The sequence below is a fragment of the Acipenser ruthenus genome, chromosome 44, assembly GCF_902713425.1.
Source record: "Acipenser ruthenus chromosome 44, fAciRut3.2 maternal haplotype, whole genome shotgun sequence".
In the NCBI taxonomy this organism is placed as follows: domain Eukaryota; kingdom Metazoa; phylum Chordata; class Actinopteri; order Acipenseriformes; family Acipenseridae; genus Acipenser; species Acipenser ruthenus.
The window spans coordinates 2,572,259-2,597,569 of NC_081232.1; the positions used below are offsets into that span (position 1 = coordinate 2,572,259).

General features: G+C 45.8%; 1 protein-coding gene across 1 annotated transcript in view; it reads right to left on the minus strand.

The window, feature by feature from the left end:
* doc2a (double C2-like domains, alpha) overlaps positions 1 to 17,675 on the minus strand; it is an 86,248-nt gene extending 68,573 nt beyond the window's left edge. The window contains exons 1-3 of the mRNA XM_033998207.3: positions 17,180 to 17,675; positions 15,546 to 15,817; positions 9,477 to 9,556 (exon numbers count right to left, since the gene is read on the minus strand). Coding sequence (XP_033854098.1) covers positions 9,477 to 9,556; positions 15,546 to 15,813 — 348 coding nt within the window. The 5' untranslated portion in view covers positions 15,814 to 15,817; positions 17,180 to 17,675. The remainder of the gene's footprint in view (positions 1 to 9,476; positions 9,557 to 15,545; positions 15,818 to 17,179) is intronic.
* Between the last annotated feature and the right edge of the window lie 7,636 nt (positions 17,676 to 25,311).

Here is a 25,311-nt window from a genome sequence, read left to right on the forward strand (position 1 = left end):
TTCTTTGCACTCTTTCTAGAGCAGCAATATCCTTTTTGTAACAAGGTGACCAGAACTGAACACAGTATTCTAGGTGAGGTCTTACTAAGGCATGTGGCGGAGCGTCACACCAATGCGCTCCGGTGCGTTCTTGCAGCACTACACCCCTGGGTACGAGGGTTATCTGTTTGTATTGATAAGTTAAACATTAAATAAACCTAAGTAGACAGTATTTCAGAACACTATAAAGACTAAAAATAGTGATACTTGCTTGCTTACTAAAACAGAGTGCTGTCATTTGTTAGAGGGAAGCATGCAGCATCCCTCTGCAGTTGACTTGTCCGTACACTGAGACTGCATATTCTGCATCCACTGAATTGGTTGGAAGTTATACAGACTTGGAAATCGATTAGAAACAGCCCAAAAACTCGGTTACACAAGGGAATTTGGCATACTATTAATAAAGGCAATGTAAGCAGCACGTTCGTTTTCATATTATTTGTCCCATCCAATAATTTATTTTATTAGTACCAAGTCAAAACAAAGAAAACGTGGCTACTCGGGTCTAAAATTCCAACTGCGAAAAAGTAAGCAGCAGGTTGAAGCGAGGTGGCTGTGCTCGATCGTTTTAGTGCTTTTTTTCTGACTTTTCAGTTTGGTTTCTGAAAGCTGTTTATTTTGATTCATCAAGGGAGAATGAAATGCTTGAGGGAGAAGGGACAAGGGCCTCGCATTGATCAGTACTTCTTACGAAGTCAGTCAAGTCAGTCGAATGAAATCCAGCTACAGGAAGCAAACCACAGTTCGCAGGATATCAGCACCCGTAATAGACGTGAGGAGGATTTGCATGGACACAGTTAGTGATTAACCTAATGATCCTTGTGAACCCGGTCAGACAAACCAGCATAAGAGAGAAAAGAACCTCAACGGGCACAAGCCTGGAGTTAAATGGCCAAGAGCTTGTGAGAAAAATGCATGGGACACAGTAAACACAGATCTCTGCTTTGCGTTGGAAACGTTAAGTGGAACAGTTGAAAAGAAGCTAGATAAATTTGGGGACATCATCTACGCATATGGAAGTGAGAGGTTTGGAGTTGAAAAAAGGAAGGAAAAAGTACAAACTATTCCTGGAAAGTCTAGACGGCAGCAAGAGATTGAACGCTTAGTTAGAGAAAGGAGACAGCTGAGGAAGCAATGGAGAAGAGCCGAACAAAGTCAGGAGGGACTCAAGCTCTTACAAAGGGTCATAAAAGATAAGCTTGCAACATTGCGCAGAGCTGAGCGCCTACGGAAATGCTACAAAGAGAAGGAGCATGTGAGAACCAACTTTTATAAAGACCCATTCAAATTTGTAAATAAGTTAGAAGTGAGAAGAATGGCACACTAAAAGCATCTAAGTTTGAGCTGGTGAGATATTTGGAAGAAACACATACAGATTCAAAAAGGCAGGAGCCAATGTCAATTCCTTCAGACATCCCTCCTATCAATTCACCAGAATACCAAATGGAGGACTGTACACCTAAGTGGAAAGAAGTAGAGCGAGCTGTGAAAAAAGCAAGGGCTTCATCATCTCCAGGGCCTAATGGAGTGTACAAGAGTACCTCAGGAGTTCTATGAATCCTGTGGAAATTGATGAAAGTGGCATGGGAAAAACAGGTTGTACCAAGAGCATGGCGCCGAGCAGGTGGAGTCTTTATTCCTAAAGAAAAAGATTCTACAAGCATCAGTCAGTTTCGCCCTATTTCCCTATTAAACATAGATGGCAAGATTTTCTTCAGCATTATTGCTCAGAGATTGTCAACTTACCTATTAAAGGACTGCTTCATTGACACTTCAATACAAAAGCGGGCATTTCAGGTTTCCCTGGATGCTTAAAACACATCAATGTAGTCTGGCAACAAATTCAATCAGCTAAAAAGGAGAGGAAGGAGCTCCATGTGACATTCCTGGATTTGGCTAATGCATATGGTTCAGTGCCACATGAACTTCTTTGGGAAGCATTAGATTTTTTCAGTGTACCGATGACAATAACAAATTTAGTGAAAGCCTACGTTGGAGATTTTCAATTTAGTTTTTCAACTTCGGAATTCAGCACTACATGGCAATGCCTAGAAATTGGAATAATGGCAGTATGCACCATTTCTCCACTGGCTTTTACCATGGCAATGGAAGTAATCATTAGGGCATCAAAATGGGTAGTAGGAGGAGAGCGCTTGGCTTCTGGAATGCGACTACCACCAATTCGAGCATACATGGATGACATGACAACCATGACTACAACAGTAGCCTGCACTAATTGGTTATTGGGCAAATTAACCAATAACATTGAATGGGCATGAATGCAATTCAAGCCCACTAAATCAAGGAGCATCTCTATAATTAAAGGTAAAGTAGTAGATAAAACATTCTTCATTAATGGTGAGGCAATACCAACAGTGTCTGAGAAGCCAGTGAAAAGTCTTGGGAGATGGTAAGACGGGGATCTAAAGGACACAGTTCTTGTGGGAGAAGTTAGACAACAAGCAGTGGAAGGGTTGAAGAGCATAGACAGCAGCGCTTTACCAGGCAAACTAAAACTCTGGTGCTTTCAGTTTGGTTTCTTTGACAACAGTAGAGAAGCTGGAAGCTTTAATCAGTTCATACATCAGGAAATGGTTGGGAGTTCCACGCTGCCTCAGCAGAGTGGGACTTTATGGTAAAGGAATACTGCAGCTAGCAGCATCCGCTCTAACCAAGGAGTTTAAGTGCGCCATGGTCAGACTGGAAATGACATTAGTAGAGTCACGTGACAAATGTGTAAGGGAGGCAGCACCTGTGTTGAAAACTGGAAGAAAGTGGGCAGCAAACAAAGCTGTGGAGGATGCAAAGGCTGCCCTTCGAATTGGTGATATCATGGGTCAAATTCAGCATGGAAGAGGGGGTCTTGGTCTCAGTTCAGCTCCTCCTACATGGCACAAGGCAGCCCCAGCTCAACGGAGGAAGCTGGTAGTCCACAAGGTGCAAAAGCAGGAGGAGAGGATGAGGTGCATAAAGGCCATTTCCCAGGCCAAGCAGGGAGAATGGATGAGATGGGAAAGTGTGGAACAACGCAAGATTGGCTGGCAAGACCTATGGTCAATGGAACAGAGCATGATCAGTTTCCTCATCAGGTCAACATATGATGTGCTCCCATCACCACAGAACCTACACCTCTGGGTAGGAGAGGTTCCCTCATGTCCTTTGTGTTCATCACCTGCAACATTAAGACACATTTTGACAGGATGTAAGGTGGCTCTTAGCCAAGAACGGTTTACTTGGTTTACATGACCAGGTGCTGCAATGTTTGGCCTTAGCATTATTATTATTATTATTATTATTATTATTATTATTATTATTATTATTATTATTATTTCTTAGCAGACACACTTATCCAGGGCAACTTACAATTGTTACAAGATATCACATTATTTTTACATACAATTACCCATTTATACAGTTGGGTTTTTTACTGGAGCAATCTAGGTAAAGTACCTTGCTCAAGGGTACAGCAGCAGTGTCCATTGAACCCATGACCCTCCAGTCAAGAGTCCAGAGCCCTAACCACTACTCCACACTGCTGCCCATGGATGACAAGCATAACATGACCAATAAGTTGCAACCTGTTCCCTCAAAACATTACACACAACATTACACACAAAAGACAACTTTCCTTCGCCCAGGAGAGCAACCACCAAGAAAAGGGTTAAAAACCAATCCTCGCCCAGGACAACTGATAACTGCTAGAGACTGGAAAATGCTGGCAGATGTTGGTCAACGGACGGCTTATTTTTCCACCTGAGATTGCCACCACTAACCTTCGACCAGATATTGTCTTGTGGTCTGGATCAGCACGCCTTGTTCACCTGGTAGAGTTAACAGTGCCATGGGAGGATGCTGTAGATGAGGCATATGAGAGGAAGAGACTGCGGTATGCTCAACTAGCCACTGAAGCGGAACAGCGAGGATGGAGAGTTCGGGTTTACCCAGTGGAGGTGGGTTTTTGAGGATTTGTTGCACAATCTTCAACCCGGTTTCTCAGAGACGTTGGATTCAGTGGCCAAGAGTTGTGTCGCACAGTGAAGAACTTATCTGAAGCAGCAGAGAGGAGCAGCAACTGGCTGTGGTTGAGACTGGCTGGGGACCTCAAGCACAATAGAACGGGCAAGTAAGCTGGGCTGAGTTGAGTGGGGGATGAAGGGGGGTGATGCTGGGACACCAGAATCACTGTCGAGCCGTCTTGAGGTGTCGTGGGCTTGTTGACGAAACTCTGAGGATGGAAGGTGCCCACTTGAAGACCCCAGAGATGTACCCTACTTAGCTCAATCCAGACGGTTGTCATGTTGATGCGCTGGGGAGACCGCACTGTGGTTGATCTCCGGAGCCAGCATCGCAGCCGTTGTGTGTGCTGATGCGCTAGGGAGGCAATAAGCTGATCCCTGGAGCCAGCATTACACTTCAGCCATCAACACCAGAAAGAAGGATATCTACATCATCATATGGAAGGAAGCGCAAATGGATGGAGACACAGACGGATCACATAAATTTACTGTAAAGCTACGTCTTGGTTGGTGCTTATCTTGGCGAGAGCCGAGTTCAAATCAGCATGCCTTTTGTTTAATGTGTGATTCTGAAGCTAAATAGCGATCAATCTTATTTTCTCCAAAGACACATTAAGATATGCAAAGCAATTACCTCTATCTGCATATACAGTTTCTTTGGGAAATATCTTGACACGAAATAATCAATCACTGAAATATACTTTTGCTTTTTTTTGCTTTGTCGTCCATTTCTACTATTTTACCCCCAATGCTGAAAACTAGATTTTAGCAACCTAAATCAAAACAATGCAGCACCAACTTTGTACAACCCCCTACTGCACAGTACAGGTCACATAAAAGCAGTAAATACGCACTGATAGGCTGATCAAAACTTTGTCATTCAAATAGTAAACAAGAACGTTAACTGCTTTGGAGAATTTATTTTGTAAATGTTACTTGTGGACGTTTTTTGCTTGTTTGTTTTTTGCTTAAGTGCAATGCAAACGGGAAGGCGAATGAATCAAAAAGCGCTATCTATAGAAGACGCGTAGTTTGCGTTGCTTGCGTTGTGCAGTAGTTCATTTAAAAAAGGTCTTTTTTTCCTCTCTGTACTTGTTTGTATGCATTGGACCCTAAGGGGTGAATTCCGCGGTGACTCCTTGTGGCGGAGTGTCCCGCCCCTATTTATTATTATTTGTATTTTTGTTTGCGGCGCGGGTAAAAGCGCCGCGTCTTTTATTATTATTTAAAAACCCCGTGAGGATGCATGGCTGATCAGCTACTGATTACTTAAATAGCTGACAGTCATGCATCCTTACCAAACGCGTGCAGACTCTGGCCGGGGGATAATAAGATAATTACCAACTAGTTAAATCCCTCGGCCAGAGTATATAAACCTGCAGCTCTCTGCACTTGATGTTGGGGTGTTGGAGTAGAGAGTACGGGGAGCGGAGAGAGGAGAGAAGGATAATATTTAAAAAACAATTGCTAATACGTGCTGGATAATCCAGCACGGCACTTACTTGTTTGTTTATTTATTCGTTTGGCCCTCGTGCCCTTTTGTTTGTATTTTGTTTAAATATTTTGTTTGTTTGTTATTAAATACGCTGAGTGCTTTTGCACTCAGTTTCACCCGCCCATCCACTGTTTGGAGTCAGTTACTTCCTGGTCCGTGACGTCATCCACCACACCACTGCGAGCCAGACTGTCACATATGGTGTCCTGCGTGGGACAAAACAAACGCCTCCAATAGCCGGACCAGGAAAGAAAAGCTCGTTTTTTTTGTTCGTTTTTTTTTCAAAGTGTTTTTGTGTGGTTTTTGGGGAAAAAAAAAAAAAAAAAAAAAAAAAAAAAGAAAATATGGGAAGAAGCGGACGGAGGAAGCAGCAGCTACAGCAGCGTGGGGCCGGTCGCAGGTCCCACTGTAGCTCAACCATGCTGGACGTCTGCCCCACCTGCTTGAAAGGTGAGGAGTGGTGCTTCGCTGTTGGGGAGGTGGGTCACATAGCACCCGACCAACCCCCTCCATGGCAGGAGAAAGAGGAGCCAGAGCGTCCAGTGAGGGAGGACCTGCATCCTCCAAAGAGGACGAATGCACTCTCCTCTGAGGGAGTCTGGGACTGGCTGGTGGAGCCGGGGAGGGATTATGAGGAAGCCCTCCCTGCAGTGATCAACCTCCTGTGGGCAAGAGATGGGGAGCGCTGGGAGGCCTGGGAACAGCAACACCACCCAGCTTCCCTCCCAGACATCGCAGCCATGGTGTTCAACTACCTGGCTGCGGATATGGGAGAGACCCTGCTGCTGCCATCTCCAGCACAAAAGGGAGAGGAGCCATCGCTACCGTCTCCACCAGCAGAGGGAGAGGAGCCATCGCTGCCGTCTCCAGCGCCAGAGGGAGAGGAGCCATCGCTGCCGTCTCCAGCGCCAGAGGGAGAGGAGCCATCGCTGCCGTCTCCAGCGCCAGAGGGAGAGGAGCCATCGCTGCCGTCTCCAGCGCCAGAGGGAGAGGAGCCATCGCTGCCGTCTCCAGCATCAGAGGGAGAGGAGCCATCGCTGCCGTCTCCAGCGCCAGAGGGAGAGGAGCCATCGCTGCCGTCTCCAGCGCCAGAGGGAGAGGAGCCATCGCTGCCGTCTCCAGCGCCAGAGGGAGAGGAGCCATCGCTGCCGTCTCCAGCATCAGAGGGAGAGGAGCCATCGCTACCGTCTCCAGCATCAGAGGGAGAGGAGCCATCGCTACCGTCTCCAGCATCAGAGGGAGAGGAGCCATCGCTGCCGTCTCCAGCATCAGAGGGAGAGGAGCCATCGCTACCGTCTCCAGCATCAGAGGGAGAGGAGCCATCGCTACCGTCTCCACCAGCAGAGGGAGAATGCCTGCTGGTTTCGCCTCCACAGCCTGGGGAGGAGCCCGAACGTCCTACGCCCGAGTGGGAGGAGCCCGAACGTCCTACGCCCGAGTGGGAGGAGCCCGAACGTCCTACGCCCGAGTGGGAGGAGCCCGAACGTCCTACGCCCGAGTGGGAGGAGCCCGAACGTCCTACGCCCGAGTGGGAGGAGCCCGAACGTCCTACGCCCGAGTGGGAGGAGCCCGAACGTCCTACGCCCGAGTGGGAGGAGCCCGAACGTCCTACGCCCGAGTGGGAGGAGCCCGAACGTCCTACGCCCAAGAGGGGGGAGTCGGTGCGTCCACAGCCCAAGAGGGAGGAGTCGGTGCGTCCACAGCCCAAGAGGGAGGAGTCGGTGCGTCCACAGCCCAAAGAGGGGGGAGTCGGTGCGTCCATAGCCCAAGAGGTGGAAGTCTGCGCTTCCACAGCCTTAGGACCCAAGCTGCAGTCCCAAGAGCCAGAAGGGGAGGAGTTACAGGCTCAACCCCCTGAATTTTTCTGGGGGGGAGAAGGGCAGGATGCTGGTGTTCCCCAGCAGCCTCTATTTATGCTGCTGAAGGGAGCACGGCACACGCCAGCCCAGCCGCCACAGCCTCCCTCTGAGTGGCCAGCATCCGCCCCATCGCCTCTGCCTCCACCACCACCAGGAGCAGAGCAGCAGGAGCTGCCTCTGTCTCCACCACCACCAGGAGCAGGGCAGCAGGAGCTGCTTCTGTCTCCACCATCACCAGGAGCAGAGCAGCAAGAGCTGCCTCTGCCTCCGCCACCTCCACTAGCAGAGGGTGAATGCCTGCTGGTTCCACATCCACCGTCGTGGGAGGACTGCTTGCCCCTCCCACCTCCACCAGCAGAGGGTGAATGCCTGCTGGTTCCGCCTCCACCGTCGTGGGAGGACTGCTTGCCCCTCCCACCTCCACCAGCAGAGGGTGAATGCCTGCTGGTTCTGCCTCAACCGTCGTGGGAGGACTGCTTGCCCCTCCCACCTCCACCAGCAGAGGATGAATACCTGCTGGTTCCGCCTCAGCCGCCGTGGGAGGACTGCTTGCCACTCCCAGCTCCACCAGCAGAGGGTAAATACCTGCTGGTTCCGTCTCAGCCGCTGTGGGAGGACTGCTTTCCCCTCCCACCATCGCCATTGCCTGGGGATGGCTGTTCTGCATCGCCTGGGGCTGCCTTTTGTTCTCCACAGGACACAGGGTACGAGGGAGAAGTGGAGCTCCCGCTGCCGCCTCCATGGCCAGGGGCTCCCCTCCCGAGTTCGCCTTCCGAGGGTCCGCTGCGGCTGCCGTCGCCTTCCGAGGGTCCGCTGCTGCTGCCGTCGCCTTCCGAGGGTCCGCTGCTGCTGCCGTCGCCTTCCGAGGGTCCGCTGCTGCTGCCGTCGCCTTCCGAGGGTCCGCTGCTGCTGCCGTCGCCTTCCGAGGGTCCGCTGCTGCTGCCGTCGCCTGGGGTCGCCAGGGATCCTGCTTCGCCTGGGGTCGTCGAGGGTCCGGCTTTGCCTGGGGTCGCCAGGGATCCTGCTTCGCCTGGGGTCGCTACACGATGGCCGGAGCTCCATGAAAGGGAGCTGCCAGAAATGAAGAAAGGGGGGGAGGTCAGGAGACCAGCTCCCCCAGCCGCACTTTCGCGGCTGGAGATCATGTGGTCGGAGCCCCACGGAGGGGAACTGCCGGCCATGAAGAAGGGGGGAGAGGTCAGGAGACCAGCTCCCCCAGCCGCACTTTCGCGGCAGGATAGAGTGTGGCGGGAGCCCCGGAAGAGGGAACTGCCGGCCACGAAGAATGGGGGGGTGCCAGAGATTCCACCATGGCCACCCCCCAGAAGTAACTTGCTTCCCCCTCTTCCGGGACTTTAAGACTGAGGGGGGAGGTGGCCGTTGGGGCCATGTGTGCTGCGCACAAGGGGGGGCATGTGTGGCGGAGTGTCCCGCCCCTATTTATTATTATTTGTATTTTTGTTTGCGGCGCGGGTAAAAGCGCCGCGTCTTTTATTATTATTTAAAAACCCCGTGAGGATGCATGGCTGATCAGCTACTGATTACTTAAATAGCTGACAGTCATGCATCCTTACCAAACGCGTGCAGACTCTGGCCGGGGGATAATAAGATAATTACCAACTAGTTAAATCCCTCGGCCAGAGTATATAAACCTGCAGCTCTCTGCACTTGATGTTGGGGTGTTGGAGTAGAGAGTACGGGGAGCGGAGAGAAGGATAATATTTAAAAAACAATTGCTAATACGTGCTGGATAATCCAGCACGGCACTTACTTGTTTGTTTATTTATTCGTTTGGCCCTCGTGCCCTTTTGTTTGTATTTTGTTTAAATATTTTGTTTGTTTGTTATTAAATACGCTGAGTGCTTTTGCACTCAGTTTCACCCGCCCATCCACTGTTTGGAGTCAGTTACTTCCTGGTCCGTGACGTCATCCACCACACCACTGCGAGCCAGACTGTCACACTCCTCAATTAAACGATTTCCGTGAAATCGCGATTTAGGTAGATCCCTAACTATAAACAAAGCCACAAAGACACACACACTGATACACTCTCTCACTCGGTCTCACCTTGGCTCTGATCACTGTGCAGTGCAGGGAGCTTGTGTGTTTCTCATATAGGAGGGTGAACTCCAGCATTCCTAAAGCAGCTGAGAGAGTGAGACAGGAGAGAGGAGAGCGAGATTATATTCACAAGGAATCGATTCTTCTGAAATTGGTTCTTTTGAATCCAAAAAACACACTAACATACTGACAGACAACCAGACAGACACACTGTGGCAGGGTGAAAGCCCTTAGCGTAAGTGTGTGTGTGGATCAACCAACATTACAAAAAAAACAAAACAATGTAAAAACATGTTTTAATTGACAAAAATCATTTTTATTAAATATCCTTCCACCTCTGCCTGACCTTAGAAAAAATAGTCCATTAAAACATAACATATAAAACCAAAAATGCATTAATTAAAAAATAATTTCAGATGTTGAATTGAACATTGCCTTTGAAAGTGCAGTTTTGATTTGTTACACTTCTTCACTTCTTGTAATTCTTGGTTTATTCATTACATTTTAAAGTAAAATATTACTGTCCATTTTCATCGTGACACAGCACAGATGAGTCTGCCTTTATATCACACAGACCCTTCCTCACAAGACCTGCAATAGTATCAGGTGAGAGTGTTGTTTTTTTTTTAATCATCCTTTGTTATCTGGGGTAGTAACAGGAGGCATCCATACCAGATTTGTGCTGCTGCTTCACAGTGGCGAGAAAGACATTATTTGCATGGAATACCTGGTTACTTATCAAACTGACTTTGCAATTTACAGCTTGGCAACGTGGAGAACTACTGGGCCAGTGTTAAGAAACCATTTAAAACAATGCAGGGCACAGCAGAAGACATGATACCATCGTACCTGGACACATTTAAAAGATATGGCAGGAATTGTCTAGTTCAATTCAGCATCAGATCACACAGCTGCATAGGGGGTGGGTCCGGTGGCAGCAGGCAGGCAGACTGAAAAACCGACAGCAGGAGCAACGGCAACAAAACATCTTTTTAACCCCAAATCTTTTGTGAAAAGCTGAAAGTTTAAGAGATATTTTTTAAACTATTTATTTTCAAAATGGGATATGGAAACGCCGTAGTTCAGGGAGAAGGAACAGAGCGATCAGAATGGTGAATTTTTATTTGAATACTTTTGCTTTTTTTTCACTACTTTAATTAATCATTGGTGTCCGATTCAGATTCATTCTATTTCTCATGTACAATTCGGTTTCCCAAAAGTTCAACATTTACATAAATCTCATTGGTCATGTTTATTGTGGTAAATTCCAATATGTCTGCCGTTTTTGTTTTTAAATTCTAGTGGCGTATGGATATCTGCCAGTGATTTGCCCGTTTTTTTAAAAAAGTGCCGACCCATTGTGATAAGCTGTAATATCAACACCCCCATGTGACCTGTTTTGACCAATCAGGATAGAGTATTTAAAAATACCCATTTTATAAATTATATATATTATTATTTTATTTCTTAGACGCCCTTATCCAGGGTGACTTACAATTGTTACACGATATCACATTATTTTTTTTACATACAATTACCCATTTATACAGTTGGGTTTTTACTGGAGCAATCTAGGTAAAGTACCTTGCCCAAGGGTACAACAGCAGGGTCCCCGACCGGGGATTGAACCCACAACCCTCTGGTCAAGAGTCCAGAGCCCTAACCACTACTCCACACTGCTGCGATATATATATACACAGACTAACTTCACTATAACAAACCCTTCTTGCAACAAACCCCCTTTTTTAACGATCCTAACAGCAAGAACCAATTTTTTCAATGCAAATTAGCCCTATTAGAACGATGTGTGTACAGGATCGACGTGGATACAACGATCTCAGTACTGATTGACACAGTGTCAAGTGTGTTATTGTCTCAGTGAAAAGAAAGACCATTGTTGACTAATTGAAAGATAACGCTAATTCAAAAATGACCTCTTGTAGTATGAATCATGCAATCATTACCCAGTCATCTTCACACAAACTGCAACCAGGCAACGGGCGTGTAGCAGGGCGGTAGTAAGCCCTGCTGTTTAAATGTATTTCTTTATTTTAGAACAGGGTTTCCCCCTCCGCCCCTGTGTTATTTTGTATTTTTTGTTTATGTATTTATTATTTATGACGGCGAGTTATCGTTTTTATTTTAAAACGTGTTCTGGCAGAGGTGAGATTGGTGCTCGTGCCAGGAATAATTAAACTCGTGCAGATTGTGGCCGAGGGGTAATAGAATAATTGCCAGCTAGTTAAACCCCTCAGCCACGGTATAAAAAGCCTGCAGCTCTCCATGTTCCAGGTGGGTGTATTAGGAGTGAGAGCGGAGAGAACAAGGCAAGAGAGAGAAAACGAAACTTAAAAATTAAATACAGGAACAGTGACAGCAGTTGCCCAGTCTGCCCTGTGTTGTTTTGTAGTATGTTTTGTGTTCGAGATTTGTTTTGTTTCACCTTTTTATTTCGGTCTGTGAGCAAGTCTTTTTGTTAAAAACTTTTATTTATTTTTTGTATTATTTTGATAAAACGGCAGTACTTGGTGTCAGTATTTTTCCCTTCCTGCTTCTAACCTGACGTCACCGACCCAGCCACCCTGTCACAGGGCGTGAGGAGCAATCTACTCTGGATAGTTTTTTTTCAATCGAAAGGACATGTAATTACTTCAGCATGTACATGCTTTGCTTTTTCATTTCTTTACTGTTTTCTCTGAAACATAAAGTAAACAAACGGGTTTGTTTTGTGTGCTTTTTGGAGTTGTTGTTGTGTTTGATCAAATGATTGTTTACAGACGGGCGCTCAATTGAGGCTTGCTGCCTGCCTGTCTTGTATGTGTGTTACCATTGTTGGTAACATCACATGACCCGTTTGTTTACTTTCTGTTTTGTGTTTAATAAATCCTGTGCACCTGTGCCAGTGTTTCAACTCCGAATCTTCTGTCTTGCAATTATTATTATTATTATTATTATTAATTTCTTAGCAGACGCCCTTATCCAGGGCTACTTACAATTGTTACAAGATATCACATTATACAGATATCACATTATTTTTACATACAATTACCCATTTGTACAGTTGGGTTTTTACTGGAGCAATCTAGGTAAAATACCTTGCTCAAGGGTACAACAGCAGTGTCCCCCACTGGGGATTGAACCCACAACCCTCCAGTCAAGAGTCCAGAGCCCTAACCACTACTCCACACTGCTGCCCTACCCACTGCTGCAATGCGATTACCCACACATGTGACACAAGTACCTTGTCACAATACTGTTTAAATGTTGATCAATGTTAAGGAATCTTCATAAGTACTAAATATTGATGTCAATTTAAATTTGCCGTTTTGTCATTATTCTGATACAGAAAAATGCCAAACCCTATTATAGTGAACACCCTGATGTAACGAACATTTCTCCAGGTCCCAGGGAGGTTCATTATAGTGAAGCCATTGTGTGTGCTGATGCTCTGAGGAGGCAAAATAAGCTGATCCCTGGAGCCAGCATTACAGCCATCAACACCAGACAGAAGGATATCTACATCACCAGATGGAAGGAAGCGCAAATGGATGGAAACACAGATGGATCACATTAGTTTACTGTAAAGCTACATGTTAGTTGGTGCTTATGTTTGCGAGAGCCGAGTTAAAATCAGCATGAAGTGTTGTGTTTTGGTTTATTGTTTAATTGTTTTGCTTTTGTTAATCAGTTTTGTTAATTGTTTTATTATTTAATTATCCCCTGCACCTGGGTGGTAACTGGAAATTAGCACCAGGTGCAGGGTATAAAGGACAGTCAGTCAGTTTGCTCGGGGCTGCTGAGGAGAATGAGGCGGATAAGGTGCTCTGCTTCCGAGCAGTCGAGAGGAAAGAGCGTGTGCAATTTAAACCTGTGTGGTTTGTGTAAAGTTGTTTGTGTTACAGGTAAACAGCTTAGCAGTCCTGTGAGGTAGTCAGGGAGTTACCTGTGTAGTCAGCGCTCCAAAACAGAGTTAGATGTTTATTTTGTGTTTGTTTTATTTTTTGTTTTGTTTTGTGAATTAAAATAGCGCGTCAGCGCATAAAAAAAATCCATTCCTGTGTGTGTTGGGTCAATTTTTAAAGGGGCAAGAACCCGTGTGGCAGCGGTTCTTATATATATCTATTACAGTGGCTCTCAAAAGTATTCACCCCCTTGGACTTTTCCACATTTTATTTTGTTACACAATGGAATCAAAATGGATTTAATTAGGAGTTTTTGCCACTGATCAACACAAAAAAGACCATAATGTCAAAGTGAAAAATAAAATCTACAAATTGTTCTAAATTAATTACAAATATAAAACAGAAAATAATTGATTGCATAAGTATTCATCCCCTTTGCTATGACACACCTTAATAAGCTCTGGTGCAACCAATTGTCTTTAGAAGTCACATAATTAGTTGAATGGAGTCCACCTGTGTGCAATTAAGGTGTTTCACATGATTTCAGGTTAAATACACCTGTCTCTGGGAGGTCCCCCAGTTGGTTAGTACATTTCCTAACAAAAACTACATCATGAAGACAAAGGAACATTCAAAGCAAATCCGGAATACGGTTCTTCAAAAGCACCAATCAGGGGTAGGATATAAGAACATTTCCAAGGCATTGAATATTCCCCGGAGCACAGTAAAGTCCATTATTAAGAAATGGAGAGAATATGGCATAACTGTGAATCTGTCTAGAACAGGCCGTCCTCAAAAATGGAGTGTCCAGGTGAGAAGGGCACTAGTCAGGGAGGCCACCAAGAGCCCTATGGCAACTCTAAAGGAGTTACAGTCTTCCACGGCTGAGCTGGGAGACACTGTGCATATAGCAACAATAGCCCGGGTGCTTCACAAAACTGGCTTTTATGGGAGAGTGGCAAAAAGAAAGCCATTGTTGAAAAAAACTCACATCAAATCTTGGCTAGAGTTTGCCAGAAGGCATGTGGGAGACTCTGAGACCAAGTGGAAGAAGATTCTATGGTCTGATGAGACCAAAATAGAGCTTTTTGGCCTCAACGCTAAGCGCTATGTTTGGCGCAAGCCTAACACCGCACATCATCCTGAGAACACCATCCCTACCGTGAAGCATGGTGGTGGCAGCATCATGCTATGGGGATGCTTCTCTGCATCAGGGCCTGGAAAGCTTGTGAAGATAGGAGGGCAAAATGGATGCAGCAAAGTACAGAGAAATCCTGGAGGAAAACCTGCTGAAGTCTGCAAGAGACATAAGAAAGTTTACAAACGAGAGGAGGCCATTCAGCCCATCTTTCAGACCTGGGACTTGGGAGAAGATTCATCTTACAGCAGGACAATGACCCCAAACATACAGCCAAAGCCACACTGGAGTGGCTTAAAAACAAAAAGGTCAATGTCGTGGAGTGGCCCATTCAAAGCCCGGACCTCAAACCAATTGAGAATATGGGGAAAGAGTTAAAGATTTTGCAAAGACGAATGCGCAAAAAGTGTCCAGATGTGCAAAGCTGGTAGAGACTTATCCAAATAGACTCATGGTTGTAATTGCTGCCAAAGGTGCCTCTACCAAATATTGACTCAAGGGGGTGAATACTTATGCAATCAATTATTTTCTGTTTTGTATTTGTAATTAATTTAGAACAATTTGTAGATTTTATTTTTCACTTTGACATTATGGACTTTTTTGTGTTGATCAGTGGCAAAAACTCCTAATTAAATCCGTTTTGATTCCATGTTGTAACACAATAAAATATGGAAAAGTCCAAGGGGGGTGAATACTTTTGAGAGCCACTGTATATATTGGCAGGTTGGCAGGGACGGGGTTAAAGAATGTGGCTGAAGCCTTAATTGAATGATTAATGGTTAATTGAGCTCCAGCCACATGCAGGGAGAAAGCCTTTTTCTGGAAAGGTGTTACTTGGTGTGAATTGCAGAATTGTTTTGTTTACCCTTTTATTCTGGCTCTCGTGCCGTGTTTGATTTGTGTTTGTTGTTTAATAAACGTGTGCAATGGTGCTTAAACTGCAGCTTCTTGACTCTGAGTCTCATTCTTGACTCTATCCTGCTAGACAGACACAGACAGACAGACAGACAGACAGGCAGGCAGGCAGACACTCACTTGAGTCATCGCTGTCACAGCTATCCCATTCAGTTGAGGTGTCTGTGATGGACTGCAGGCTAGGTTGCCCTGTCGCCCCCTGCCCTGGCACCTGCCCCTGCCCCTGGCCCTGCCCCGCAGGGCTGACAGGCCCCTCGGCCCCCGTGGGGGAGAACCGAGGGAAGTAATCTGAGATCTGACGGATAGGTCTGATCGGCCCGGGACACACATCGATAGCCATGTGCTCCTGAATAGACACAGAGAGCTTGTTACCTCTACGAACAGTCATTCAGCTAGAGGAGATGGAAAGAGAGGGGGAGAGGGGATAGAGAAGAGAAATAAATAAATAAATAGTTAGATCAATTGTACTAGTTCAACGTTGTCGTAGTCGGCACTATTTGTATTAACAGCCAGAGAGAGAGTGGAAGGGAGACCCAATAGACTGTTTAATTGCTCACCGGGGAGATGAAAGGAGGGAGAGAATGATGGGCTGAGACAGGTGAAGCTGACAATGGACTGTTTAATTACACACTTGGGAGAGAGAGAGAGAGTAAGAGAAGACAGAGAGAAAGATATGATAATATTGACAGTGCAATGTAGGAATTGAAAAGAGGGAGGGAGGGAGAGGAGAGACATTAGTATACAACTGTTGCATGTTTAGTGATAAATATCGGAGAGAGAGAGAGAGAGAGAGAGAGAGAGAGAGAGAGAGAGAGAGAGAGAGAGAGAGAGGTATGGCTAATGTTTATAGTTTTATAGTAAATTGAGAAAGCAGGGGGAGAGGAGAGATGAGAGATGAGGAGAGGGAGAGAGGAGAGAAGTGGAATTTGATAGATGTGTTTTGATCTATCATCTTTTTTGTTTACCTTGATTGACTTGATTTGAATTAAAAAAAATGTCTCTTTGCAAACACAGAGATGAAGGGAGAGAGAGTGTGAGAGACTGATAGAAAGAGATGTGTAAACAAAAGGATGTTTTCATTAGAAGAGAAAGGGGGAGGGTGGGGGGATAGAGAGGGAGAAACATTTGCTGCATTAACTTTGGAAATGCTTGTATGCACTTCCCCTCTCTCCCCCCTGTCCCCTATCTCCTTTCCTCTATCCCCTCCCCCTTTTCTCTACCCTCCCTATCCCTTTCTTTCCCTCCTCCCTATCACTTCTTCTCCCTCTTTCCCCTCTCTCCCTCTTTCTTCTATCACCTCTATCGCTCTCATCCTCTCATCCCCCTCTTCATCCCCATCAGCATATTAAGAAAAAGGAAGTAGACAATTTAGCCAAAGAAAGATAATATTTGAATACATTGGCAGAAAATTCCAAATAAACTAATTAAAATATATAAAGTAAGAAAGAATGAAAATATTTTAACAAGCAGAAAAAGGAGACAGAAACTAAAATAATATTTGAATGTTTTAGCAGATGAAAGAAATGAAAGAACATTCTCGAATACATTAGCAGAAATTTACAATCAATTAACCCAGAAAGAAAGGATAGATAGTAGATAGATAGACATGAATATAGAGTGATAGATAGATATATAATAGATATAGACTGATTGATGGAAAAACAGATAAATAGATAGATAGAATAATAGAATAATACAGACAGACTGATACATTTCTTATTGACATGCTTCCCTGTTATACTATTTCTCCTTACCTTAGCTGTGATGGAGTGAGTGTGAGATTTCCCAGATAAATGAGTGCAGTGTTGAGGTATGTCCCAATCGATATGGGGAGGGGGGGGGGGGGGGTTGCTGGAGAGTCTTCAAGGGGGAGGATTCCCAAAAATATTTAAAAAAACAACAAAAACAAAAAACAGAATGTGTAAATTGTAATCCTGACAAGAAAGAGGCTGAGTGAGAAAGAGAGAGAGAGAAGAGAGAGAGGGAGATAGAAGACAGTTACTGCATTCCTTGAGTCTTGTATCTGTGTGTATGATTCTCTCTTTCCCCTCCTCTCTCTCCCTTCCCCTCTCTCCCCTCCTCTCTCTTTCTCTCCTCCTCTCCCTTCCTCACAATCTCCCCTCCTCTTTCTCTCTCTTTCTCTCTCTGTCTCAAAATGTTTCCTTCTAATTTGTCTCTCCTCTCTCCTTCCTATTCATCTCTCCTCTCTTCATGCCCCCTCTCTTCTCCCCTCTCTCCCTCATTCACCATCTCTTCTCATTCCTCTTCTCCATTCTCTCTTTCACTCCCCCTCTTCCCCTCACACTCCCTATTTCCCTCCCCCTCTCTTTTCTCTCCCCCTTCTCCCATATCATCTCTCCCCTCTCCCTTATTCAATCTCTCTTCTCTCTCTCCCCTCTCTCCTGTCCCCTTCCCCTTTCTCCCCCATTCCCTCTCTCTTCTCTCGCTCTCCCCTCTTTCCTTTCTCCTCTATTCCCTCTCTCTTCTCTCTCTCCCCTCTTTCCTTTCTGCCCTATTCCCTCTATCTCTCCCAGTGATGGACAGATCGACTCCCTCCCTTTTCTCTCTCAGAGATAATTACTGACCCTGGCATAGCGAGGGCGTGTGTCAGGCTGTCAATAAACGAGTGTAGACTTCACTTTACAAAATCAGACCAGTCAAGAAAAAACAGATTGAGAGAAACTTAATAAATTCAATGACAAACGTTTCCACTAGAAGATTGTTAGCACTCCTTTAAAGAGAGGACCAGTGATAATAAAGCTAATGAGAGCTAAGAGAATGGATTTTAAAGCTGGTTAGCCTCTCTCTCTCCTCTTTCTCTTTCTCTCTCATATATCTCACTCCTCTAGCTCAGTGTGTTTCCTCTGCGGGAGGCCTGTCACTTTAACTCAATGTCATCTGTGTGCTGATTGGCTGAAGGCAGAGGCAACAGGGCTGTGTCACCCGAGTGTCAAAACTCACTTCCAATTCCCACGGACCAGACACTGAAAATAAAATAAAACAAATTATACAGAATTGTAGTTTTTTTTTACATTTTCACTCCTTGCTCTTTCTTTCTTTTTCCGTCATTATTTCTTATTAAAAAACACAAACAGTTTGTTCAGCTTCATTAACTCAGGTGTTTATGGAATGAGAAACTTCAGCTTAAAATGTTTAAGGAAAATCACAACAGATTAAAATGTATTCAGACTGAATAGTTTTTAATCTGTTGTGATTAAACAGTTTCTAACAAGCAGGACCTACCAAACACCAGCACTGAGGGCTTCAGTTAGACGTAGGCACCCTACTTTTAACAATAACCCCTCCCTGTTACAAGTGACCCCGAAACCTCTCCTCTTGTACAAGTCTCTTGCACTCTTTGAGTGGAATGTGTACGAGGAGGTGGGAGTATGTGGCCCTTTGATTGAGCCATCTTAATTTCTGTGCAGTTTTCCCACTGGTGATGGAAGTGAATATGAAGCCTGGGAACGTTGTGACATGAAAAATGGTGAGTTCTGGACTAATCCTGTGTTTGGGATGGAAGACATTCTCGTTAAAGTGACCTTAGTGAAGTGGGTGAACATATCAGGCTGTGTGGTCCAGTGGTTAAAGGAAAGGGCTTGTAACCAGGAGGTCCCTGGTTTAAATCCCAGCTAACTCACTGTGTGACCCTAAGCAAGTCACTTAACTTCCTTGTGCTCTGTCTTCGCGTGAGACGTTGTAAGTGACTCTGCAGCTGATGCATAGCTCACACACCCTAGTCTCTGTAAGTCGCCTTGGATAAAGACGTCTGCTAAATAAACAAATAATAATAATAACACTTACAGATCTAACAGTCATTCCGGATGGGAGTCTCTCTTTAAAAAAAGGGGCCAAGCAGATACACTCCTTTGCTCAGATGTGACTCTCAAAGGTGCAGAAATGGATTGACCCAAACTGGACCATTAATCTGCCCAGCTTGTACAAGTATGATTTAGCATTGTAAAAGTATGTAGTAATGCAGAAGCAGTAATGTTTTCTCATTTAAATATTAGTCAACAAAATGTCAAGCGAATTGAATGTTTGGATTGTGGGTCTGTATACCCTGTGAAATGGGCACATCTGGGACCATTAGTGTGCTTGATGGAAGTCCCACTAGCAGGGTACAAGTGTTTTGCAGGTACTGAAGACTGTCACCCACATCTGTGATGCAAGGAGATGGATTCTGAAACCAGCAGTGGCTTTTACAGATCCATTAAGAGCTGAGCCTGATGCAGATTTTCAGACATGCTTGGAGCAAGCCGATACTTGGAGAATGTGATTAGAATGTACTGTGTGAAGCTGTGATAATATTAAGTATTGCAATAATTCTATAATATGTTTTAAAAGATGGTAAGGCCAGCAGAAGTGCTATTGCAGCAACATTATGAGCAGGATAGCAGGATTTGAACTTAAAAAAACAAGCAAGCAATGGTCTAAATGTTAAAAAGCTAGTCTATGTGCCTCTGTGAGTGGAATGAACATTAATCACTGGTAGCTGTTTGAAACTAAGATGTGGGCATCTTCTTATCAGTAGATATACTGGTATGCGCAGTCTCTTGAATTTAGCAGAACTATAATCTAATGTAATCCATTTGAAAATAGGCTTACAGCCTGGTTTCCCTAAAACAGTAACTCCTGCTAGAAAACAGGCCTCTTGAATTCTTATCTGTAAGTAGGTAAGTTTTGCTGTCAAAGAAGAAATATATTTTAGACCAAGGCTAGTCTAATCTACAAGCAGGTGTTATATATATAAAAAACACCTCTCTATATACATTCTTATCTCAATCAGTACCAAACATATTGTTAGTTTAAAGGTTACCTCACATATTTTAGGGATTAGAAAATAGGGAGCAGGTAATATTAATCTTAAAGGAGTAAACCGGACAATATGACCATATTATTAACGTTAGTGATAAGGGCTGTCTAAAAATTCCAGATGTTTTAAGTTTAATTAAGCCTTATGACACACGAAGGAGGGGAGAATTGCTATAAAAGATCGAGTGAAAAGGCAGTATGATATCAATCTAAAAACCTGATCCACTTTCTGCATTGCTGTCTTGAGGAATCATAAGAACATAAGAAAGTTTACAAACGAGAGGAGGCCATTCGGCCCATTTTGCTCGTTTGGTTGTTAGTAGCTTATTGATCCCAGAATCTCATCAAGCAGCTTTTTGAAGGATCCCAGGGTGTCAGCTTCAACAACATTACTGAATCTTGATTGACTAAAGGCGTTTGAACTTAAATAATTATTTGGGTAAGCATACTATACTTTCCTTTATATATATCTCGGTATACTGGAGTGTGTAATAGGGTATAGGATTTATATTTAGTTATAGGGAATTCGTATATTTGCTGCTATTTTTGGGTGCTATAACCTTAAACATTTATTTGTAACCATTTTATTATATAAAATTGATACTGACAGTTGTACAGGATACTGGATTTCCCTCGAGATAGGATCTGATGTGGCTTGTAGCCTCCTGAGCCATTATTAATCACACAATAAAGCAAAGGATTAGATATATATACTCTGAATCGTTAAACACAAGATGAGATTGAGTCTGTGTGATTTTTCTTGATTGTATAAAAGTTGGATATGTTAATACGTGTATGCCAGTACTCAAACTGACCACGTAAAGGAGTTTAAACACCTTTATGTCCTCCTAAAACATCTCCCCTGGATATTTAAGTGGTATAGAAATAAAAGAAGTATGTGTTTCGTGACAACCTCTATCTCTATCTGTATATCTAGCTGTGGGATTGTAAGGAGCATTAATCAATTATTGTTTTTAATGTATTCATTGTGACTTTTACGTTTGGGTAATTTTATAGCTAAAAGAGTATTTTCAAATCTATTTTTCTATCTGCTCTCCTGGGGGTTTTCCCAGTTTAATACATCCCATCCCATCACCACAGCAGTGGTTGCTAGGCAACAAGGAGGATGAGTTCCGATCATTAAGAGATCGGGAGAGAGGGAGAGTGAGAGGAGAGTGGGGGGATGTTGAATATGTTGTATGTTTGCTGCGTTAATTTTGGCAATAAAAAATGTGTGTGTGTGTGAGAGAGATGACAGAGAGAGAAAGATAGAGGGGAAAAGAGGGGAGAGTGAGGGAAGGAAAGAGAGAAGATAGAGGGGAAAAGAGGACAGAGTGAGGGGAGGGAGAGAGGGGAGAGGGAGAGAGAGGAGAAGGAGAGAGTGAGGAGGGAGAGAGAGAAAGGAGAAGGAGAGTGAAGGGGGAGAGAGAGGAGAGTGGACAGAAGAGAGCGGGAGAGAGGAGAGAGAGTGAGGGGGAGGTAGAAATGAGAGAGGATAGAGTGAGGGGGAGGGAGAGAGAGTGGGGAGAGGAGAGAGGGAGAAAGAGGAGAGAGTGAGGGGAAGGGAGAGAGAGGAGAGTGGAGAATGAGTGAGGGGTGAGGGAGAGAGGAGAGTGGCGAGGGGAGAGAAAAAGAGGAGAGGGGAGAGAAGAGAGATAGATAGAGGAGAGAGAGTGTGAGGGGGGAGAGAGAGGAGAGAGTGAGGAGGGGAGAGAGAGTGATGTGGCAGGAGAGAATGAGAGTGTGAGCAGTCCTCTGTCCCAATAGAGTTTGTTGCAGTTACATTGTAGATGCTATAATGAGTTACTGTAAATGAGATACTGTTTTAGCAGAAATATTTCATTAAGTAAACATTTATTTGAATGTTTTTGGAATTAAAAATATAAATGAATAAATGCAAAACTGTGTGATTTTTTTTTTGTGAACGTACTAAGTGAAATAATCCCCCAAGGCAGCAAATCCGCCGAATTTAATACTAGCCAAAATGTCCCTTTATACGGTATTGTGGCAAAGTGGCTGCTGATTGAAAACAGGTGCAGAGGTGATGCAGTGCAGAAATAATCACAAACTATAATCTGTTTTGGAAAAGGGGACTTTATTTTCTAATTCCCGGTCTGGGGACCAAACAATAAACCTCCAGCAATACTCACCAATGTGTAAAGCACAGAGGTAACAATAATAAACAGGTTGCAGTCCAAATAATAAACACACGCTATCCGCCCCACAATAATACAGCCACTTCGTTGACTTTTCGGGATCTGGTAATGTCTCTCTCGCACCGTGACACCTGAGGTAGAGATAATGTCATATTCAACTAAGTTAGTGCTGCCGGGCATTTCAGAAAAACATTGCTGAACTCCTCAATAAGCTTACACAGTTCCCGTTGCTGATCTGGAACTAATTGTTCCCCCATCAAAATGATTTTTGTGCTAGGATGTGGCAACACAATGTGCTGCAAGAAGAGTAGCACCTGCGCATTCTTAAATGAATGCCAGTAAGCCTGTCCAGGCAATCTATTTCATCGTCAATGCATCTTTTTTAGCTCCATATATTCTTTTTGTTGTTGCCTAGTTTTTTAAAACTCTCTGGCATCTGGTATAATTAATTTCTTGGTACGCTTTTGTATTAAGGTTATTACGGTAATTTTCTGGCTATGCACGGTTGTATTTGGCCCTGTCTGCTATCCGTAGTTGGGGGTGGAGCTTCCTTTTTTTTGGGAGATCATTACTGGTAAGGTATAAAAGCACAAAAAAGCCAGGTATGGGGCTGGCTGTTCCTACTATTGGTGAAGAAAGAAAACACAGTTTCCAGAACCTTATAAAAGTGTTTGTGTTTGTGTCTGTGTTTTGCATGCAGCTATTTTTTGTGTTTAGTCAGACGTATTTACTTTTTTTCCCTACCGGTTTCAGTATGTGTCGAGACTAAGACTAGCGCTGCAAACATACAGTTATACTAACACGCAACTCTTGTTTTTGAAAAGTTTCACGTTCAGTTTTAATAACACATAGGTTTGATTGATTTATTTTGCTACTTTGGAACACTGTTAAATTGCTATGGACCAAGAATAAGTTTCAGACTTATAAGATTTCCAGCGAGATATGAACTGAAGGAGCTACACAGTGGATTCACTATGACCGGGTGAGATCTTTTTTTTTTATTTAATCTTTTTTTTTTATTTCTGTTGGAGTGCTGGATATGGGATTACAAATATATAATGTAGCGATCCGTGTATTATGTTTGCGTACTGTGTTCCCTCTTGTTTCTACTGTCTGTGCTGTTAATACCGCTGTATTGTGTTCCTCTTCCCCCCCGTCTGTATTACCTGTAGTTGTGGGTTCTCTCTGTCCCTGTGGCTGTGCGAGCAATCCTGCACGCTAAGTTATAAAAGGGGGCGTTGCCCGCTCATTGTGGTCGTTCCAGGACAGGCAGCTATAGTAGTGAGCTCTGTAGGGTGCTGAGAGATATCCTAAATAAAGCTTTGAACCTGGAAGCAGCGTGTTGTCTCCTTCTGTTCTGCCTACTGCGTGCAACGCTACACTGGTGTCAGTAGTGGGATGAAAAAAATAAGTAATCCAGCGTTGAGCAGGAGCAGAGATGGACCAGTGGCTGTGGTACGACCCCGAGCCGTCACGGAACTGGTGGGATGGCGGACTGGAGGATCTCTTCGGTGGCTTGGAGGATCAAGGCTGCCTGCGGGGAGTTGGGTAACCAAGTGGCGTGCTGCCCCTTCCAGGAGGAAGGGGACCTACTACCTGCCCGAAAACAAAAGTGGAGGAGGGGCGACTGTTCGCGGAGTCTAACGAGGGAGCCTGGACCATCTCCAGTGTGTGAGATGGGAGACCTACCACCGCCACCGCCTGAGAGAGCGCTGCTGCCGCCTGAGAGAGCACCACTGCCCCCGCCGCCTGAGAGAACGCTGCTGCCGCCTGAGAGAGCGCTGCTGCCGCCTGAGAGAACGCCGCCGCCTGAGAGAGCGCCGCTGCCGCCTGAGAGAGCGCTGCCGCTGCCGCCTGAGAGAGCGCCGGTGCTGCCACCGCCTGGTTCCGCCACCGCCTGGTTCCGCCTCCTTCGCCGCCACCAGCAGATGAGCATGCCTGCTGGTTTCACCGCTGCAGCCAGAAGGGGAGGAGCCCCTGCCGCCTTCGCAGCCAGAAGGGGAGGAGCCCCTGCCGCCTTCGCAGCCAGAAGAGGAGGAGCCCCTGCTGCCTTCGCAGCCAGAAGGGGAGGAGCCCCTGCCGCCTTCGCCACCACCACCTGAGGGAGAGGAGCAGGAGCTGCCTCTGCCTCCACTACCACCACCCGAGGGAGAGGAGCAGTAGCTACCTCTCCCTTCATGACAGGACAGACCGGGACAGAAGGCTAGCGGTCCGCAGCTGCCCTTGCACAGGCTGTTAAAAAGGGCAAGGGGGAAAACGACCGGGTCACCGCGGCTGAGAAGAGGGCCAAACCTAGCCCCACGGCTGGTCCTGGCTCCCCTCCTGCAATCGCCTCCCAAGGGTCCGCTGCCGCCGTCGCCTCCTGAGGGACCGCTGCCACCCTGTCGTGCATCGCCCGGGGATGCCAGTTCGCCATCGCCTGGGGACACCAGTTCGCCATCGCTCGGGGATGCCAGCCTCGCACCGCACAAGGATGCCAGCCTCGCACCCCTCCCGAGTTCGCCTCCCAAGGGTCTGCTGCTGCTGCCGTCGCCTCCCGAGGGTCCGCTGCTGCTGCCGTCGCCTCCCGAGGGTCCGCTGCTGCTGCCGTCGCCTCCCGAGGGTCCGCTGCTGCTGCCGTCGCCTCCCGAGGGTCCGCTGCTGCTGCCGTCGCCTCCCGAGGGTCCGCTGCTGCTGCCGTCGCCTCCCGAGGGTCCGCTGCTGCTGCCGTCGAGTCCCGAGGGTCCGCTGCTGCTGCCGTCGCCTCCCGAGGGTCCGCTGCTGCTGCCGTCGCCTCCCGAGGGTCCGCTGCTGCTGCCGTCGCCTCCCGAGGGTCCGCTGCTGCTGCCGTCGCCTGGGGTCGCCAGGGATCCTGCTTCGCCTGGGGTCGTCGAGGGTTCTGCTTCGCCTGGGGTCGTCGAGGGTCCTGCTTTGAT